Source organism: Tigriopus californicus, chromosome 8 (assembly GCF_007210705.1).
Source record: "Tigriopus californicus strain San Diego chromosome 8, Tcal_SD_v2.1, whole genome shotgun sequence".
NCBI lineage: Eukaryota > Metazoa > Arthropoda > Copepoda > Harpacticoida > Harpacticidae > Tigriopus > Tigriopus californicus.
In genome coordinates this window covers 5,624,704-5,647,169 of record NC_081447.1, presented here as the reverse complement: position 1 = coordinate 5,647,169, position 22,466 = coordinate 5,624,704, and the positions used below count along the sequence as shown (strand labels likewise).

General features: G+C 45.2%; 1 protein-coding gene and 1 long non-coding RNA gene across 3 annotated transcripts in view; one reads left to right on the top strand and one right to left on the bottom strand.

Moving 5' to 3' along the window:
* The window catches only part of LOC131884673 (homeobox protein araucan-like), a 42,565-nt gene that overhangs the window by 7,529 nt on the left and 12,570 nt on the right, over positions 1-22,466 (bottom strand). Inside the window, exon 1 of one of the 2 annotated variants that reach the window (XM_059232515.1) lies at positions 2,550-2,822. The exons of the other annotated variant lie outside the window; for it this stretch is intronic. Within the exon in view, the coding sequence (XP_059088498.1) occupies positions 2,550-2,729 (180 nt within the window). The 5' untranslated portion in view covers positions 2,730-2,822. Of the gene's footprint in view, positions 1-2,549; positions 2,823-22,466 lie in introns of those variants that run through there. 2 annotated transcript variants of the gene reach the window in all.
* LOC131884688 (uncharacterized) overlaps positions 21,266-22,466 on the top strand; it is a 4,252-nt gene continuing 3,051 nt past the window's right edge. The window contains exon 1 of the long non-coding RNA XR_009373745.1: positions 21,266-21,834. This is a non-coding gene — a long non-coding RNA (uncharacterized LOC131884688). The remainder of the gene's footprint in view (positions 21,835-22,466) is intronic.

The window sequence follows — 22,466 nt, the reverse complement described above, 5'->3', positions numbered from 1 at the left end:
CAAGCCAATGCCATCGTGGGCATAGCTGAGGCCCAAACCAGATAGCTAAGGAGCAACTCCAAGATAAGCGAGATCCTACGCTCATAACCACCCTCATGTTCGACGTTGGGAGTTCCACATGAATTTTGCAGTGGAAAAACGCACAACTACGTACGTCTTCGTCCTTCATCTTGTTTCCCAAGAAGGTCTTAAAGAGTAAAGCAATCCATTTTCTCCTCCTCATGCCTTGATTTGAATGATTCCCGGGAGTTCGTGCTGAGCTCAGGTCCCCATCCAGCACTACTCACTCCAAGCACCCATGATCAAGGTGGGGTCTGGAGTCTAATTTTCAGAATTTCCCTACATTTTCCCATAGTCGTCAGTCGTCCTCGCTTGACTTTATTGATTTTTGAGTGTTATAGTATGTTGTTGATTCTTCTCCCAACTCATTATCTTCATCATCATCAACAATCCAGACCCAAAATCAACAAAACGCAATGGAATCAGAAGCCAAGCTTAGGGATATCCAGCACTGAGGAAGCCACAACATTTTTTCAATGTTCTCATAACACTGTTGGCACTTTTAAATGGTGTGATGATTGAAAAGACGAGCTTCTTTCGATGAGGGAGGAGGGCGAAGAGCATGGGAATGATTCAATATCGTGCAGAGCTCTTCCAGTGCTTCGTACTGCACACCACATCAAGATGCAAGACCCCCTCAGAATATATAAACTTCAGACTTCAATCTAGATAAGATCCAATATTAATCCCACCACCAGTGAGCATGTAGTCTATTGCGCTAGTTAGTTCATTCATTGGCCAAACTCACACTCACACCCGCTAAGGAGACCCTTGAAGTGTGTGAGAGATGGCGTTTTCTACCAAGGGTTTAGGAGATAGATTTGGTCCATAATTCCAGCCTTCGTCTGAGGCGTCCCATTCAACCACTATCATTTACCCCGACCATGAAACCACTTTACGAGCAAGCTATCATTTGGAGGCGGTCACGCGTCCCGCCCTCTCTGTCTTAACGACGCCCGCCCCTCAACTCTCGTTGGAGGACTAATGCTCAACTGGGAAGGACCCCGAGCCTGGTTCATTCATGAAACAAAAATCGATGCTACCATAATTGGCTTCTCTGATTTGAGGGTTGGTGGGGGTTGGAAGGTGGTTAAAATCGCAACCCACTCTCATGTCCTCTCAAAGGTTATGTTGGTTTTGAACATTGCAAGTATCGCGCGTACTCTGGTAACGTATAGAGCACTTAAGACTTGACGAGGGAACTTCTCCAAGTAGGTTTCTTCACTTCACATATATATAATGGGGATCATTTCACATTCGATCTTATCCATCACTGCCTTCAAACAGGCAGTCTTGAGGGTGCTCACTGCTTATTGTTCAGAAGTCAAAGGCAGATTGAGTTCAGTTCGGTAGCAGGTGGTGGCTGGGATGATGGGAGATATTTCAAGTATTTTAATGCAAAGTAAACATTTTTTCATGAAAACCGTGAGATATCTCATCAGGATATTGTGCTTGTCCACAGGCCTGGAGCGCCTGTTTGGCAGGGGGTGGGATAGACCATGGATTGTCAGTGTACAGATCATGTGGATCCCTCGGCAGGGGACCGTCTCTCCTTTTCTAGCTTTTTTTCTCTCTCCCTCACTCCCTCCCTCACTCACTCACTCGGCGATCCCTTATGCTACAATCCTAACCCTCCCCCGATCGATTTCAAGGCAGTGTGTTGTTCTGCTGATATCTACTACGTACGAGCACACTACTATAGTGTATAGCATGTACATACACTATGTAAGTATTGTGGGTAAGGACGGGTATGAGCTCGCACAGTTGTTGGTTTTAAGCCATGGGAGAATTATGGACCCGGCCAAGGTTAAGAGTGTCAAACGACTTCAGAGGTCGTAAGTTAGACAAACTGACTCGAAAAACTGTCTCCATGAGACGACAGCACTTGGTCATTGGACCAGTGTATGTAGCGCCCCGTAACCACGTACGGTACCATAGCACATAGCACACTATGCATGCTCTTCGCAATACGGCGTTACGCAGAAAGGGGTTGACATGTGAATATGTTAACTTTGCTCAGAGCTCTGGAATGTAACAACAACATGATCTTGGCGGGACGTGAGACATTTTATTCTGGACGTACCACAAAATGAATTCCAGCAAAAACGCCACCCCCAGAGAATCGTTGTCTTAGTCGTTTAGATTTTAAACGCTGTAAGGTGAAACTCCGGGATCAAAAGCCCCCTTGGGAGGCATCGACCGTTACACGGATGACCGAATTAACTTCGTCTACTCGCATAAGCCCAAGCCAGACATAATTTGAGCAGGTTTTGCATGTTTCAGTTTGCACTTGTAGTCGTTCAACAATTTCACGTACGCACAACGACTTGTCCAAGATAAATGAGTCCTAAGATGGAAATTACCGGGCCCGGCCCCAGTCGGTCTCTGTCCTCAATTGACCAAGAGCACCCAATACATAATTAGGTTGTGCGTATTATGCAAAAATGAATGACCTAGTTCACACCAGGACAAATGTCACCTGAACTGACCTTAAAATTATCCAAAGAGGAGGCCGAAGTCGGACGCATAAGGAAGTTCTCCATGGGCAAAGACGCTAATAGGTGGTGCTGTTTCGAAGGTGAAAGTAAGGCGAAATCCGAAGGCAAAACTGACGGACTTGTGGTATGAGCGAACGACGAATGCAGCACCTCGGTGGGTGTCAGAAGCATGATGCTCTGTCACTCCGTCCAGATGATTCACTTCAAACTGAGAAACCAACAGCGTAAAAACCGTGTCCGAACCGATTGACCACTTCAACGAGTTTGCTTTGGTCGCATTACACGAGTTCAACAAGCCCGAGTTAAGAGCCGCACGGTAGTCGTCCTAGTAGTAGATGGATGTAGTACTAGTAGTAGTAGTACGAGTAGTTGTTGTCGTATCTCAGAGATCTGCTTGCTTGCATGCAATTTGAATCTCCCCTTGAACAGCCCAATCGAGGAAAGCGGAGAACGAGAAGGAGAGAGACAGAGAAAGAGGGAGAGAGAAAAAGAGAGCTCTCAGTGTGGTGCGGTTCATTGCCAGGGTAGTTTGTTGTTGGCCGTCCAACTACAGTGCTACTCGGGTTTGCCACATTGGGGTGAACGGGAAGATCCGACGAGATCTGTCCCGAGGAGGATCCGAGGGTACAGATGAAGACGCTGACGACGGCGTTGGCGAGAACACCGTCGATCAAGAGGCAGTACCAGCTAGCTACATTGGTAGTAGTAAGTGGCGTAGTAGTTGAGCCACTTCACCCCAACCCCTGGGGCCATGTCTATCGTCTGGCAAATGGCGGCCGTCCCCCCAACTCCTGGACGTGTGGAGGAATGATCGTGGGAGCAGGGATGACGCCAATTGCGGGCAATTGATTGTTTTTCCTGGGCAAATAATTTGTGTAGCCACCACGGATGGAGATACTCAACTACTGTGGTGATCTCCTTGGTGTTCCCGATGATCGGCGACGTGGCTTGCTCTCTCTCGGTTTAGAACCCTCTGTGCATATAGAGGGATATCGAACGAACGGCGTTCGAACACCAATGATCATCATGAGGATCGTGTGCGGAATGCTCGTCACAGACAAGGATATCTATTTCGCCACGGGAAGCTAGGGTTGACTTGAAAGACCACAACAATGGATTGGGGATAGAGATAATCATGGGTGTTATTGGGTAATTTGGTCGCTCAACCATTCCACAAAGGTAAATTGGGCTGGACAGGGCTGGACCGGGCTCCATGTTCCAAGCCTCAGCCATGCTCTCATCTCTGTCGGGAGAACAAGTGAAAACAGACCCCAAGTTCTTACAGAAGCACCTGGGTGCCTGTCCTCCCAATTTCCCGGACAAGACAAATACCAGACGGCATCGCCTTCATTGTAAACTGATCAAAACCATCTAATGGCTTCTCGTCGGGTTTGCTTTTCCATGGCCAGATTATCACCTCGGAATGTCACTCAAGTCACTCAATTCAACCATAACATTACTGAAAGCATGGCCATTCACGTACAGTACGTAGACATGCCCAAGAGCACGAAGGAAAGAGTTGATGCAGTCAGGGACGGAAATGTGTCAGAAAGCAAACCATCCATCCTTCTCTGACCATGAAACCTCCCCTCATTTGTCAGTCCTGTAGAATTAAGCCAATACAAGAGACAAACTCATTTATGCGTCCCTTCATTGAGTGCAGCATGTACGAGTACTAGTAGGGATCGCTTGTTCCTGGCTGTTTGGCTATAGCCATGGGTTTGTCTGGAGGCGAGGATGATCCCCGGGTGACGACAGATCATTAAGAAGTCGTCCTCTTTTTACGTTCAAGTGGTGGTCACTGAGGATTGTGCCGTAAGAATCGACATAATCGGAGGACCAGTCTCCGACAGTCTGCAATTACGTGCAAATGTTTTTGGGGGGATGGATGGGGGATGGTTGATGGCGAATGGTGCTTGTTGAAATGGCCGAGCAGCGTACCTTGGAAAATCTCGTTGTGTTTGAACAGAAGTGATTAAATGACACTGGTAATGACACCTTGGAAAACCACTGTTTTTCAATCAAGAAGACAAACGGACCCGGCCCAATTTCCGTCATAGATCTTTTGGCCCAGCTCGTTCAGAGTGCCTTGACTCACTCACAAGGAGTGGGTCTTCCTACTAGCCAAATCTCTTCGCATTTTGGGGCATGAGAAGAGTAATTTACTGTAATATTAGAGCGAAACCGCAAGGAAAAACTTGAGCAAGATTTACAACCGCCCAAACACCGTATCATTACTGGGACTTTGAAAAATCAGCATGAGCCAAACATCAAAAACACATTTCTCCTTTGTCCAATTTTGGATTCAGGCCGGTGGGTTTGTGTAGAAATCTGGCGTGTTTGCTCATGTTCAGACCAAATTTGGGTGACTGGAATCGTCATTGATGACCATTGATTTGTCACCACAGCAGACGACCAAGGAACTGAAGGGGCCATGAAACATGGTTCTTTTTGGACTGATTTCGGGGAAGGGAAAAAAGATCGTGATCAGGTGAACAAACGCGCCCCAAATATAGAACTTTGACTCCGGGTCCGTCCGTGCACAGTCACTGAATGACAATGAGTGCCCAACAAAGGCGTTCTGAAGCCATTGGATCACAATTCTTGTGGCTTTCAATATTGGTGGGCAAAAATCTCAATGACAATGGTCCAGAATGCTAACAATCCATTGTCAAAAGCAGTCTACCAAAAGCCTTTACCGAGAATACAGAGGTACGTACGTTGCATCCAGGCGTCAATAAGGGTGAAGACATCCAAGATATTTGGATACTGGCTCTTGCGCATGTTTTCTGAACACACCCACCTTGGATTGGCGCTCTCTAAAAGTCAATCGAAGCCAATTTTCTTGTCTTTGCGGGTGAATTATCATTTCTAATCATGTCTTGACAGACTCGACTCTGATCATAATCCCGAGTATTTCGCCAATCCCATCCAATTGATCTTCAGGCAGTTCACACGCCAACGAAGACGTAAAAACAGAGACTTCTGGCCGAGCAAATCCAGGTTCCTAGATTCAGAACCGAGCTCACCTATCACGAGTAATGTTCCGACATCCCAGAGGATTCACCTCGTCCGGTTTGGATTACCCTGGGTTGAGAAATGACTGCTTTTCCCTGGCCATCCACTCGAACTTTACTACAGATATTTCTCGTTTGAAAAACGCCCAAAGATTATTGAGGTGTCTGGAGTCTTTCAGAGCTTCATTTATCTCGTTCACACTGCTAAGCCGGCTTAACTGGCACTCCAGTCTCTGGCGAGGAGGCCAGAAAACAGCTCTTGGATTTCAATCATTCTAATCTTATTCAAAACTACATACTCGGGATTGAGTCCGTATTCTTGTAAGGCAGTCGTGTTAGCTGTCCTGTAAGATGTAGCGACTGTAGTCCTTAGTGGTGTGGAGGTGACTCTTTCTAGCCCTAATCAGTATTTCATTCATCTCTCGCTAAAGTGGCACAAAAAAGTCGCGCGTCATCCCGATTTCAAGCGGGAAGAAACTGAGCTGAGTCATGAAGATGTGAAGAGATCTTGGTCTTGATTTCTTCTAGTTCATGGCTCCACTCTTGGCTTGGCTGACTGACAATCTGGCCTCTAACTGGCAGACAGTCTGACCACCTAGGTGCTTTAGAATTCCTAATGAATTTGATTTGTGCATGACTGACACAAATGGAAATGAGCCCGAACTCGATCATTTCGACTCGCCAAGGACTTGGTGCCTTTGAACATGGACCACAATTCACGTTCACTGTGTAAAGTCACATTAAAGCGACACAACGACCTTAATAGTCCAGTCAAACAGGCCCTGAGAGAACGACCCAGGTTCATTCAGATCAACCTCAAAGGATTGTGTACCCTTCTGTTCTGTAGGCGCAGGAAGAAAAAAGGAGATAAATAAGGTGTTTTTTGACCTCAAAAAACAGACATTGTTGTTAACTACGGCATAGAATGCTTTGACAGTTCGGTTCAGGGCTGAAATGATCCCTCACCTGGTTCACAATGAAAGAGCATCCTCTTGCCCTCATCTCGCTTCAATATGACTTTTTTCCATACAATCCGACTCTGTCGGTCGAGATGGTGGTCAACTTGTGAGGTCTTATTCACTCGCTCACTCACTCACTCTCTATCTATCGCTCGGTTGCTCGTTCACTCTCTCTGCGTAGTATGTGTACCTATGTACTGTGTCTGTGTATCGAGCTCAAGTGGATAGGTTTGCCTGGCTTTTAAGAGCTTGATCTTGAGCGTGAAATGTCGCTTTTTGGGCTGATGGATCCCGTAAAGGCCATGGAATGAATCGACTCTGGAGATAAATAGCTTAAAGAGAGATTCTACACGCCTTTTCAAAACCTGACAAAGTGGGCAAAAGATGTCAATGCGATCTGGACAATCTTGCTCATTCAATTGGTAATGCAGGAGTCGAGTTAGGAGGATGGATGGACCACAGGGCTTAGCACTTAACACTGGTGAGATGACTTGAGGTTTGGTCATGGTGTGTGTCCATTCAAGTTAGGGGAAGTAGCGATGCATTGCCAAGCATGTCCAGAAAGGTTTAGTGGTTGTCTCACCATTACGTACATTCAATACTACACGTGCTTAAATGCATTTCCAATCTGCCTCGTCTGTTTGGACAGACATTTGCCACAGCCATTAACGACATGTCAATGAGATAAACAGGAGTTTGTGCAACTTCATTGGGCTCATCGGACATTAGCCCAAGAGCCTCCCTGTCAACACCTTGAACCATTGACGGTCGATCCCCTCCCCCTTTGATTCAAACTTTCCAAAGTGAGAGTCTCGTAACAAGATTTGAAGCTGAAACATCTTTCTTCCTTGTCTTATTTGCTCTTATCTAGTTTAACCTTTTCTCACATGTATCATCATGAGTGAAGGAAACAAAAAGCAGTTTTCGACACAAAACTTGAGAGGGAGAGATAAGAAGAGGCTGGTGCTTGATGATCATTATCTTTGTCCGTATCACTTTGTGCGAGCAGACACTGACTGCTCCTTTTGTGGCACAGTTGGCATTTCATTGTTAAAAATTGACTTAGAGAGCATTGCAAGCAAATTTTATATGCATCCGAAAGCAAAGGTGTGAAAGATAATGAAAAAAAAGCATTTCGCCTTTCATCCTCTAATGAAACGCACTCTAAAACTTAATGGGAACATGTCCTTCGTTTCATCCTATTTTTTGCTTCAGCTTCAACCTTGAAACATACTGTAAGCCAAAGTATCTTAACACATGTGAATTACTTGTCGGATGAATTCGATCATTTGTTCTCGACAGGATTCTATATTACGTAGAATAAGATTGAATGGGGCTTTTGGGACCGAAGGCTGAGGAGGCGAGATCGGTCGGTTGGTCGAGGATATTCCCAGAAGCATTAAGGATTTAAGCGAACTATCGAGAAAGACTGGCGGACGGAGTGATTATTTTTGTTCTCGTTCTCCCAAAGTTTTCAGTTTCAAGTCATGATCCATTTATCAATAAAGTGTCAAACAAAGATTTTGAACACTTTAATTGCGGTCTCAGCCCTTTTGGGAATAGCCAGAGGAGCTCTTGATGATTCAGTTTTGGTTTGGAAGAAAAATTTGCTTTAAGATTTAATGGAGAGCTCACTCACTCACTCAATTGTCGAGGGGGACTAATCCCCATGGATTAAGCCAATAATTGGCTTTAAAAGGGTCTGGTTAGAGTGAGATTGAGAGCTCTTTAACTCTAGTCTGGCCTGGACGAAGAAAACATTTCAAGACAGATTGAGGCGAAAAGCCGAGCCGAATCAAAGCCGCCAGAAGAGATATCATGGTTCCAGATGTCGTCTACTATACTGCTCAGTATGTCCTGGGCGGAACATCGAGTTCCTTGACAGAGGTATCAGTTGCACTGCTGTTGATTCATCCATCATGGGAATGTTTAGACAACACATCAGTTAATTAATACCGGTCAAAAACCCCATTCACCAGGGGTCAAAACCTGGTTGTTGTTGTTCTTGTTGTGATTACTCTAGAAAACTCCTCCGTCCTTAACCCTCGTTATCGTCATCTGTGACAACACGAGCGAGCGAGAAGAAATCCCAAAATCATCATCATCGACATCATCATCCTGGTCCACCTTGCTTTTCGTTCGTTAGTGAGCTCACTCTGGGCACGTGGTCAACCAACTTGGTGGGGAAGGTGAGCTGGATGACGGTAGTTTCACATTCCTGGGTGAACTGACCGGAAAAGACGACACCCAAATCAAGAAGTGTGTGAGTGTCATTCTTCCATTGGGAAGTGGATGCTGGGAAACACCGGAAAATGCGAGCGTCTTGGCCTCGCCAAGACAAAACGACCGTTGCTTCTTTCCATTCAATGACTCTGGTGGCTGGACCCGTAGTCGCACACCTACCTAACGAACCAAAGAACGGAGTGTTGGTAGTAGTATAAGTAGCAGTACTGAGAAAGTATCATAATGTGTGCTCGTCCTCACTGGACAGGGGGTCGCCACTTCTCTATTTACAGATGAAGCCGAAGAGAAAACTTAAATTTGACACTTCCAGAAAGAATGACGACAGATGAGGTAGCGGGAAGATGAACAGCCCTGATTTACAGTTGCATTTCGTTCCCAATTTGGATGGAGTTTGCTTTGTTAAGACAACATTAGCGTCAGTCCTACTGTGCGGCATGCCACTGGGACGACTTCCGTCCATTCAACTTGGAGACGGGGGACGAGGAAAAAAAAGCCTCATAAACCTTATATTTCTTTCGCTCAAGGGAAGTGCAGGAACCGAAACGGTAGAGTCTCACTCTTTAACACCAAGACCTACATACTAAATAGCATTCCTCTGTCCGTCAGTCGTCTTGTGTGTGCGTGCGAACATTTTTTCATTCCAATTCAATGACATAGCCACCATTACAATGGGTATTTGTTATGATATGTACAGGATGCTCGAACACGGACAGTCATGCAATGGTTATGGTGTAATGGTTCAATTTGGATCACTAAAAGCTTTTGGCAATCAAGCCAGATTATTCCTCGTCAGTCTTCAATCCTGGGAAGCTTAAGCCGCACTTCGATAAAGAGGACCCCAAATGTTGCCCCTAGACCTTTCTCCCACAAATAGTACTCAGGAATAATAATGTACGCACACATTACTACGTACGTGTAGAGAGCTGCTATACCATCCAACACCACGAACAATGGCCAAGTCCGTGGAGAACGTAGAGTATGCATGTACTCGTAGTACGGGTACGCAGCGAATGCTAGGAAAGGAGGTTATAACACTAATGGTTCGACATAAGTGTTCACACCAGGAGAGAATTACTCCATTGCCTTGAACTGGATTTTTTTGGGAACAAGTGTCGGTCGGCTCCAAGATTGAGCAAAAGGGGAGGACGACGGCGACTTGAATCCACACGGTTAGGCTGACAAGAAGAAGCACTTGAATGCCCCCCATGCATCCAAGTCCCAACTTTGGGTCTACTGGCTGAACTGGTCACCCTTTTCCTTTCACTATCAGTTCCAAGTCCATGTGGAAATAGGCGAATCTACGTATTAGGTGTACGTACATACAGTAGTAGATGGGGGAGTTAGCAGTATTTCCTCTTTCAGAGTACGTACCAGCGTACAGTATGTATGTATGTATGTCCTGTAAGTACGACATCACAATGAACTAAAACAAGCGAGTGAGTGGGGCTACTAAGCAAAGTCGACGGGAGGTTGGCGACTAAATTCTGAACCCCTCCCCCTATCTATGTCGTTAATCAATTCTGGCGACAATTTCTAGCCTTGCAGGTGGTGGTGGTCGTGCTAGTGTAACAGGGGAACGAGAATGAGGTGGTGGTTGTCGATGTTGTTATTTCTGGCCTCGTTGGACAAGGTGGAGCGAACAAATCAGGAGAAACCCGTGGACCGAGTTCAGATGAGAAAGCTCGTGCCCAAGTCCTTCCTTCACTCATTCGCTACGATCTTGATGAGGACGGTAACATGAATAGGAATGTCTGTTTAGTCCTGACATGAATTTCTTGTCAACAAGCGATGGCCATCCAATCGAGACAGTCTGGATGGAGAGGAAGGACATGGTGCTCCATAAGACCAGAGGGCAATCACCCTGATGCTGATCTCGACCTCCAAGACGAAATGACGGACAAAAGTCGGTTTCATACCGTCAATATCGACAATCGACACTGACTCCTACACGTAGGTACTTAAAAGAACGTCGCACTGGATCCTTTCCTACTTCTAGTACTCGAAAGTTGATTCAAGTGTTCTTGGGAGCTTTGAGAAAAAGTTAAGTGGACCTTACTGGGTGAATGGTGGGAATTCTGGCAGACAATCAAAAGCCGATCATTGAATCGTTCATGGTGGGGGGTAAGAGGGATATCGAGAAAGAATAAAAACCCTGACTTTGCGATCAAATTGATGGAAACACCAGCTTAACGCCGATAATGTAAAAAAAATCAGATATTGAATGTGACCAAACATCTACTTTTTGAAGGTATCTAAGTGAAGCTAGTTCAACCTTTTCATTGTGAAATCAGTTTGCACGAATTCGATTCATTGGGCCTTATCTATTGGAATGCCCTCCCCTCCTCGTCCTCCTCCCGGGGAATCCTGTCGTTTGAAAATGCCACGAAATCCGACGTCGTCGCGTTGAAGTTTGATTGAAACAGACAAGAGAAGCAAAATGATTGAGGTTAGATGGTCTTCATGCCCACTACCACGTCATCAGGGCGGTGATTTGATGTGTTTTTCAATCATCTTGTCGAAAGCAATGTGACGTTTCTCACAAGTCATTGCTGACGGCATGGATTTGTGTGTGATTCCGCGCATTGGTGTGTGGGTGCGTGGGTTCATTGTAGGTAAATACATACCCTCGATGATCAGTTAATGGTGGATCAAACGTCTAATGGCCCACTATGCGGCAGTCTCACTGGCAACTTCTTGGAGACAAACCTCAATTAGAGAAGCTACAATCATTCAGCCAAAATCCGACCCAGTCATTGAAAATTGGACTTGCATGCAATGTCATTCATCCTTGAGAATGAATGGCCGATTGAGAAGCCTCTGAGGAGCACGGCGAGACTGATGAACACAAGCACTAAGAAGTAGTAGTTGTAGTAGTACAACAAAATACTAAGGCAGTCAAGGTATGGGGGTTCGTAGGCACCGCCACAACCAACTATCTGAATGAAATAGTGCCCGTGGTATGGTTGGTTTAGGACTAATAGGCTTCTGGGATTGGAAGCCACTAAGTGGGCTCTGACGAATGCAATGCGCTGTCATGTCTCTCAAGTCATATAATTTAATTCCTTCCTTTAAAATCCCATGACAGGCCACTCGACGACAAGAGAAAAAAGAGAGAGAGAGAGAGAAAAAAAGATGAATAAAACCTTCTGATGATCAAATTTAAAGAACCGCAGGCCTGGCACGTAAGTGAAAGTGACGTTTGACATTCATTCATTCCTCTCCATTCCCACTCAAGCTAACCACGCAAGGAAATGCCAAGATGAGGATGCTTACCTGGAAATAGAACAAGTCAATGAGAGAAATAAGAAGGAACACAAAAGAAGTGCAGAAAAATCGGCTAACGAGTCCTTGTTCAGGAGCACTCGGTAGAATGAGATCGGAGATTTCGGGATTAGATGGATCTTTTTCCACTCTCACATACTTGTGAGCATCCCAATCCAAAGGATGAACATTGAGCACAGAGAGAAACTCCATTCCAGAACCCAAGGGGGATGGAATGGATTCATGAGTGAGTCAATATCACTCACAGGGGTGCGCTGCTTTTCTTGGCTCTCTCTGACACGAGGGTGAGCTTTGTTTAGCTTTACTCGGACCGAAGAAAGAGATGTTGGAAAATTCGGGAGGCAAAAAGGAACCAATGTTCCAGACGAGCAGATTTACTTCTTCTTTTTCGTGCAATATTGTGGAATTGTTCACATTGACAAATTGCTCATGGAATGCTTATTGATGAATGTCCAAAGCCCATTGAGGACATTCATGTCAATTTTGACGACCTTCTCACGAGTTCGAATGCCAATGTATGTGAAATTGTGAATGTGACAACTCGAATCTTGTGGTGGTCGTGGTGGTTGTAATTTATTCATGGAATTTTCTCCACTTTCTTATGCACAAATTCGATCTCACGGTCTTGGAGAGTGATTTCCTTTTGAACCGAAATAAAAGCGATCGCATTGGAAATTGTACCAACAAACTCAGCGTGATTCTCCAAACACCACTCGGTCAGGGGTAAAAGAAGAAAAAGAAGAAGAGCAGCACTACCATCACCACCACCATTTCAACCAGGATCATCCAATGACCACCTAGTCAGAACCCACGAGGAAGAGGGGAGAAATACTCTGAATAGTTTCTCGCTCTTATCCAACTTCTTCCCGGACTGAGGTGCTCGTTTTTTTACGGACCTTAAAACACGACGAGTTTTGTCAACAAATCCGAATCTGGTTTTCCGACAACCTCGAGGCGAAACGTCGTAAACATGAAGATTTCGGTGTACACTGACAAGCAATTCATCACAATGAGCAATTAGTGCCGGGGCATTGAATACATAAAAAGTGGCTCGTCTACATGCTAGTACATATAAAAACTATTGTAAACATATGTATGTAAATAGGTCGATACACCTTCTCTCTTCTATTGCTTTCCGTACGATTCGTGGTGGGTCTTAATTTGTTTTGACAGTTGTCCACCAATGTGGCTCCTCGAAAGTCAATTCCGAATCTTAAGGGTGGGTAAAGTATTTCTCAATGGCCTGGAAACCGCAGCACAAAGGCACCATACCGAAATTGTTGAATCTCTCTAGGTCTCTGAGAGAAGCCGAAACGATCTCAGGCGATAGTAGTGGCCATAGCGGCCATCACTCGAGTCCCAAGGATCAAGACATAATTGTCCTGAGGGTGCTTGAAAGAAGGAAAAGATCGAGCTCCCCCTCCTTCTCACTCTTCATGTCCGCGAGCTCGTTCCCCATTCAAGGCACTTTTTCTCCACACTCTGGAGGTCAGACATAATTCAACATCGTTAACAATCAACACCGTGGTCATAATTGCCTCAATTTAGTCCGCCTATAAAAGCCGTGAAATACGCCTCAGCCAGATCGGTCTAGCCAATTTGCATTACCTCGCATCGGTAAAATCAAACCTGGGATGAAAGGAGAGTCCCCCTCATCATTATCATCATGGATGGTGGACCTCAGCATTGTCGTGGGTAAAGAAAATATGTGAAAGAGAGACAATGGGGTCGACTGGCGATTGGCTTTAGACGCTAGCCGCTTTCAATGATCCAATTCGACCCCACGCAATCGTCAGCGGTGTTGAGGACAACAAAACGAGAAACGAGTGCTTTACGTTGAAGCAGAGGTAGAAACGAAACGCCCTCAAGATGCCAAATTGCCGAGCAATTTTTTATGACAATACCGTCCAGTCACAATCGTGAATTGGATAGCATTCTTTGCTGCTCTGGCTGGCTGTTTGGCCTTTTCGAGGACGAAAGTACCCTATAAAGGTCCGAGATGACGAGTAAGAACGATTTATCTCCTGCCTTGGCTTTGTTGGGAAGTCATACTCTCTCTCTCTCGCTCTCTCTGTATTTCTTTAACACCCAAAGTCTCGCACAAACTGGCGCTCCTCAAATTATTTTTGTGACAAAGGTTTTTCCCTCGATTTTTGCCAAATCACGTCACGTTCAAAACTCATTTCTTATTGGTAGAAAACAGATAACAGGGGGAGAGAGAGGCCATGAGAGAAACAGAGAAGGGGGGCCAAAAAAAGTGATATCATGGGAGCATTCGGAGGCTTCAGATGGACAAAGAGAGCTACGAATGTTCTGAGTGGCTGACTGGAAGCCAGGGCCAACGGGACCGACAACAATAGGGCTGTACTACTGTACATCGACATTACTATGTACGTACGTATGTAGACGCCCGTATGTACGTACCTGGACTGCGATCTACGATCCACACGTGAAAGAAGGTGAAGAACTCTCATCTCTTTCGTTCGTTCGTTCTTTCTTTCTATTTCAGGGCTAAAGCTTGATATTATGGCCGGCAGTCATGATGGGATGGCCTATCATTAATAAGGGAAGCTGGAAAATGGGCTTTGTCCATGGAGATAAAGGAGGAGCCTCGTTCGTAGCAACCGAAATACTGTGCCAATGCGATATCCGGACACTTATTTGAGTTGTAGACCAACATACAGCATCCAACTGATCCTGCTCGAGGGGTTTGTCTTTGTCGAAAGTGAAATCGGTATACCCTGGAGAGATAATCCGAACATACTAATCTCTGATATTTATCAATCTGACTCGGTCTCCTCATCCTCAGGAGCAGGGATACAATATGTGGCAGGCAAAACATGTTTAGCACCTTGGTTACTTCTACCCTCCGTTAGACGGTCTTTGAGACTCTAGTACAAGCGAACTGAACGCTACTGTATGTTTGTATGTACGCGTACACTGCAGTACCACATGGGAGAGTGAATAGATGAAGCGCCACAGAAGTCATCCGGGAGAGCCTCCAAAGAATGAATTGAACGGTTTGGAACCCCCTGCTGTGAAATGGGGAGGGTAGGAACGTATTTAGATGTCCAGAGTCGATAGTGGCATTAGTGGTACGTGCTCCTTCCTGGACCTTCTTCTTAAGCTAACCATCAATGTTCCTACACTCGGACACTTGGAGCCATCATAGAGGATAATCACCGACCGCATGGTCCCACTCTTGAATTGGTTAGCATCGGGGTTTCCGCACTTCAAATGTGAAGTCCAACCAATTGTTCGATTTTCTATGGTTTGGGAGACCTGAAGCCTCGTTTTCATTTTCAAGTCCGTCTCTTTTTATGGTTCATGGTCGTTGGCCAGCTTGGATGTCGTGATCAAATTGTCATGACGAAATAAATTCAAAGCCAGTCGCTACAGTGACTCTTCGTTCGTTCCTCCATTCGTTGGTAGACTCATTTTAGATTTTTAAGTGGAGACAGTTGTCAACGCCAAGACAATTTATTTCATGTCTCATTTTCCATGCTTGCTTACTTGAGATGGAGGATGGAGAAGGAAGGAATCATCGAATTTCTTTCTCCCACTTGTTCCCCACGAGCTGTTGGCAATGAATGACACTTGTGAAGCTCTGGCCAAAGGCTTCGTGAAACAGCTCTTTTTCCACCATCTTGAATAGACAATCTACTCGTACAGGCCTAAGCAAATTCGTTTACTTCATGTTTGGCAATCAACCTTCTCATTATAGTCATGATTCATGATTGTGGACCCTAATAGCACTTAAGTTTTGCTGATAGCGGAGTTCACGACGACCACGACTCAAATAAAGCCGAATTATATATTCAAGTCCTCTTTCAAACAGGTTTGTGTTATCAATCTCCTTTATCAGAATTGATAGTCGAACTAAACTCTACCATAATGACAACGAGAACACTGACAACAGTCACTCGTATCAGCATCGACATTGTTAGAGACGACGATCGCACAGGTACATCTACTATTCAACAAACAACTGCGTGTTTGAGCCATTACATCTAATTGATACGAATTGCAACTCAACAACAGAATAAGGTGTACCATTCTATTATCCGGGGCCTCAAGTTGTTACCGAGAGCAATTCAAATGAAAGTGAAAATGGACATGGTTAATTTTTTAATTTTAAGGCTTCAAAATCAAGCTAATAGCGTCTTTAAAATCAACCGATTGCGAAATATAGATAGAAAAACACCTATTTCGAGCCCATATATAAAATAATAAGATCAACGTAAAATGGTAAGGGAATAACAACATAACACAGGAAAATGCACCCTCCTCCCCCCTCCTTCCCCTCCCAAAAAACCGATCCTATTCCTAGGAGTGTCACGACCGGATAGTTGTCGTTGGGCTGGGACAAAAGTCGACTGCTGAAATTAGCAGATGGTACTTCTGTCATGATCCAACCGCTCGGAACCAAAGTGCTCCTCCACTCACTTATTCACTCCATCCAGAGAGGCCATATTTGATTCTCCAAGCACCGGTGCTCCTTTGCTCTTACACGACTTTGCTGAGGGGAGGAGTTTGGGATGATAACCCAGGGAACTCATCTCGTTCGTTCTCCTTTTCCAGGGGTGCTTGAGTGGCTAGCACGAATATGAGTAGGATTCTGAGCTTGTTTATGAACAGTCTGTTGTATCTAGTACTACAGCCTGCAGCCACCAGACCTACACAGACACCACTACCCTAATGCCTGTTACAAGTTGTAAGAGAAAATCAGTTCCACTCTCTTTCATCATTGCATGTGTGTAGGGGGCTTCCATTGTAGTACGTAGTGGTGAGCATACCACTACTACGACTACTCCTACAGGACTACCACTACTATACTACCATAGTACCACTAGCAGAGGATTCGTTCCGAGATGCGATCTGTCCAATGATAAGCCGAGATGAGCATACGACGTCGTGTCTGTGGTGGGTGTTGTATATTCATAGGAGATACCCCTGTCCGGTGGAGTGTGTATTTGTATTGAACACCATCAGACAGAACCGGGTATCAACATCACCAAGAACCGACAATAACACCCCGGAGTGTGAGGAGCCCATTGGAGACACTATTTTGGTTGAGAATCTGTCAATAAATTACCCATCCCACAATACAAAAAGGATGGAGCCAAGGGATTTGAGGAGTTTAAAAACATCCGAGGACCCAAACCGTAGAGTGCAAAGGCGAGGAACTCCATCCAATGGATGAACGAGAAAACTAGAGGGGATCGATTAGTTCCAAACATGGACCAGTTTTTTTTGCGCCGAAAAATGTGTTTAATCCATTAGGAAGTGCTACAGAATGAGTGGGCAGAACCACCACCACCCCCATCGCCACAAGAACGGCCCTAAACCAAATTATAACAGGTCTCACACCAATCATGAGAGGGTGTTTATCCCTTCATTGTTGGCATGTTCAGAGTCCTTTTTCGGGATGGTACGAGTACGCATATTACACTACTCGAGCGTTCCAAGGGATTTTTAACACATAGGCACTTTGTTGTTGAGGGTGCAAGAGTTTAGCCTACCAAAATTGGACAATGTCGGATGATGATGACGATGATGGTGATGATCCCTGAAAGCTCCCCAAATGAATGGGGAAGGAATTTGTTGTTCACCCTGTCCGCCAGCCAACTAATCCCAAACAAGTTGTCAGAGAAAATTTCACGGGTTTGTTGTGGAATTTTCACACTTTTCCGCGTTTTGTGCCTTTACACAGGATTGGAGGGAACAATCTTGGTGCGAATATCTCAATTGTGGGCCGATGAATTATCCCAGATCCATCTGCACAACCTTTATACTGCTCTCTGTGTGAGCTTGTGCAGTGTGCTATGAGTACATGTGACTACAACAGGACCGGGTAACAAGGTGATCGTGCATATTTAGGGCACTTTCAGCATTGACATTGATACATTAGAAAGAGCGACAAGCACTACAGCAACTCTAAAATGGTCTGAAAGCATTGAAACTAAACGCATTCCAAACTGTCAAACACAAGAAGCATTTAGATACATTTGACAAAAAAGGTAAAATATTTGTCTCGAGAACAAGAAATGAGAAATACTACCACATTCGGCAGTAGTTCACACTCTCTGCCTTTTGAAGATGTCAATCAATGTCACTGATGGTCGTCGTTCGTTGTTGGCCTAAGCAGCCTACCTACATCCACTCCGAGTCCGCTAGCAGATTGTTCCCTTCAAAGAGCATGCTTTTGAAGGGGAAAAACCAGTTGTTGTTATTACACTGTGGCCGTCCAGCCATCGATTTGCCCAACCTCGGACAATCTCGGGACAGGAAGCCCCTGAACCCCTCTAAAAACCCTCATTCATCAGGACTTACTCTAAAAAGCTTACTGACCAGACAACGACGAGTTGTCTCCAGAGAAGATCTGCGTCAAGTCCGGGGACTGTTTGCTTGTTTAATGTATTGTGACAAGCTTTCTTTGGGCTCACGAATACAATTGGATCAATTCATCAATCAAGCCTCTCGTCCTCATTTTGGCTCCTGTTCCCTACGATATTATCCAATCTGAGCGTGTGAGTGAGTGAGTGCCTTTGCATGTCCTGTTTGTGTCCATGAACTACTGTTTTCGTCCTATGGGTGTCATACTATTCAAGTGAATCCTGACGGACGGACGGACCGACAGGACAGCACTTGCACTACGTACGTGGACCATGTCAATAACGAATAACGACTTGGCCCTCGCCACAGATATATACATCTATATATTTGTATGGTGAAGGAGGAGGGGCATTTCCCCACCCTAATTAACCGCAAGAAACACAAAACAGAGATCCCTCAACCGCAAAAGGTGCACACGGCAATCGAGACACACACAGAGCATTGTCGTGACAATATTATGCCTTAGCTTGATTGGTGATGAAATCGGAATGATAACAGATTAACAATCCCTCCTCCCATGTCTCTAGTATGGGAGTAAAGGGATTCATTGTTTGCGAACGTTGCTGAAGCATTAAATTGGTGCCAGGAATCGGGAACAAAATGGGACCTTTGTATGAACGAACTTCGGTGCCTTTTTCAGAACGAGAGCGGATAAGCCGACAAATTTATTGAAAGCTCCGGGTTCTCTTTCATTTAATCACTTCTTCGATTCCTTTGTGCGAGTTGGAAAAAGGCTTCCTTTCGAGTGAAACTTTTTTTGGGTCGCTTGGTTTTAGATGAATTCGGCAGCCGCCCGTTTGACTTGTCAATGTAGTAAGAGCTTTCATATCTCAAAGGGTGTCAAGTCAGTCGCCTCACTATCAAACATTAGCTGACAATAAAAGGCTTCAAAGAGGGAGACGGAGACTCGAAAAGGAGAGGGTTGGGCGAATCCAATTCAATGAATTAATGTCCTGCCAAATACCATACATGTATGTACGAGTACCCGGAGTGGGCTCAGCGTTGATATCTCGTCCGAGAGTTCTGGAGAGTTTCTCGTTGTTAGTGGCTTGTTTGAAATCTGTAATCCGAAAAGCTGGTTATGACGACGAGAACGACCACGACCACGAAAAAAGTCGTTGAAGAGCTATCCGTTTGTATGCTAGGTGCTGCTGTTTAGCGCGACGGACGTCATTGTCATAGTCGCCGGTTTTAAAATGCGTGTCTCGATAACTAGCGGATCGAAGGGCGGACAAGGGGGAGTGAAAAGTTAAACGCTTAATGGTTTCATATGGGATCGGGTTGATGTCCTTAAAAATGGTGTAATCCGTTCGTCTTGCATATCACAGGACAAAGCGATATCGGTACCCGCGTTTGGCTTCCATCGGTGGATGGCTGAATTGTGACTGAATGCTAATAATTTCTCAGCAACTTGCGTCAAGGTCACGGTCCATGAAGATTGAACTTCTTCAGCTACACCACAGAGGAACTGGTTTACGACTCAAAATCAGATTGCATCCATCGCCATCAAATACTGGCTATACCTTCTTGAGCCACCACCGCTGGGTGAGCGAGTACCTAGCTAAGGTGCTGGCCAAATGATGGGGCTGCTCCCTTTGGACGTGGTGGTTGGTGATCTGCCACATTAGAAATGTTTTGCTGCCTGGCCCTTCAAACAGAGGACCACGAGATCCAAAAGCTCGATTGGAGTTGTTCTAACGATACACGAACACTGATCAAAAGACAAGCACGAACAAGAAACCCAGGACTGCAACTAATTAGAACATGGAACAAGACGGTCTACACTACCTACAATGCAGATCAATGTTTCGAATCGCCCATGGTTGACAATGCTATGAGGCACTTCAAGCTCACAGGCTGGATAAACACAGTTGGGAGATGCCCGGAGCTCATCCACATGGAAATGATCATTTCTGAAGACGGGACAAATTTCAAGATGTGCAAAGACGAGTCATATTTGGAGCTTAACATGAGTTCCATTCTGATCAACCACCCACCATACGGCGACTTATCTTGATGGTAGTGTGCATTGCAAAAACATATACCAAATACATTTCATAAATCGACCTTGCCTCAAAGGAAACAGTCATTTCTGGCTATCTTCCGCAACACTTCCTGACAAGCCGTCTGTCCGGAGTCAATTTCAATGTGCTTTTCAGAAATTGACAGTAATCCTGTTGTTGTTATTGTTAGCCGGAGATCCCGAGGACTGATTCGCTCCTTATCTCTGGGAGAGCGGGGTCCTCTCCCCCTTCTCATCCTCCAGCTCAGTAAGCCCACCAACCAGCTTTGGTACCAATCACCGTCCACTGTCTAACTTCTATCATGAGTTGGAGGATGAAGATACTGATGGAAGACGGAATAGAGAGGAAAGTTTCTTCCCTCACCTCGGCTGAAGGAGACACAGAGATCGAGAGATGGAAATCACCCAATCTAGGTCTGTTTTCGGGATTTTCGCCCCTCTCAAGCGAACTCAGACCTCATGGTCATCTCCGAACCTTCATTCAGGGAGTTTGTCGACATCAAGATGATGGGGACCGGACAAGCTCGCCGTGAAAGTTCATTCTTAGCCGGGGATAGTCAAGATTCGGACATGGGCTGAATGTTCAACAAGATAATAAAACAATTTATTTCGAATCGGTGGCTGATGTTCTTTCTATTATTTCCGAATGTGTTCATTATTAGAATTATCATCATGATTATTACCTAGCTTGTCAACGAAGGAGATCGGTGGGGGTGTCTTAGACAGAACTTTCTTTTGCCTATCAATTTTCCAATTCGTGTTTCGAATTCTTTCTTTGAGATTGCGAAAATGGGCTCGGGCATTTTCATGTCGTCGTTGCTCAAGCTCTTTCTTCTGCCTTAGCACTCCCAATCGGAGTTCAACCTCTTGTTGAAGGGCCTCGGATTCGAGCTGAAGAGCCTGAATGTGCAAAGCATGGATCTCTTCCTCGAGCTCGCGAAACTCTCGCTTTCGTTCGGTTATGCGATCAAAAATATCGACCATGTCGACTTGTAAGCGGAATTGAAAGAATCGCGACCATTCCACCACACACTGGATCAAAAGGGCGTTGCAGACAGGCGGGAACAAGAGCCCAAGGGCGGATGACAGCAGATCCTCTTGGGCCTTGACGGGCGGGATGATGAGGACAACAATTAGAAGGACGATTGCCATCCAGAAAAGTGCGGTGCGAGAAAAGAGTGGCATTTCCTCCGGACATTTTCCTACTACATTGACAGGGGCTGTTGATCAACACTCACTCAGCTTGTGGGCTCAATTGGATGACATCACATCGGGGCCAGCTTGCCAGCTTACCAAAGAGAAATTAAGAGTGTGTTCTTTCTTCAAGATGGAATTGCTCTCTCTAAGACCAAGAGGTAATAACTCTATGGTTAACCTGTCAAATCGGTTGACGACTACGCTAACAATGCGGATGCATCAGCAATTCAACATACGATTGCTTTAAGATACGAATTGTTTTCAGCAAGCAAGCACCTGAACAATCGTTGGCTCTTAATCATTGCCTTAATAAGATTAAGAGCATTAATAGCATGCATCTTGCGAGGACGATAAAGCTCCGGTCTATTTTGAGATGCGAGCTCGGAATCCGAAGGAATCTTTAAAATCGTATCTCAAGATACTACTCTCGTCCGATACGGATACGCTAATAGTGGAGGTCCTTGAGACAAAAAGTAGCCGCTAAAGTGGATTCATAATTCATGGACGTCCTTTTAACATTCTTGGAATGTCTCCACGCTGTGATGACATGAGTTATATTTGCTCGTAAAGAATTCTGCAATTTCTGTTTCATGTTGTGTCGAGCTGTTTAGCAAGCAACAAGAATTCGCACACTCCCCAATGGATGATGGTTCATGCCCATCTCAAACCCTTTACCCCCTCCCCTTCCTCACCCCCCCCCCCCTTCCAACCAGTCCAATCGACCCATAACCAACGTGTTTAGCATTAAGAGGATGAAAATTTCTACGTATGTGTGCTCAGGTTGGTATAC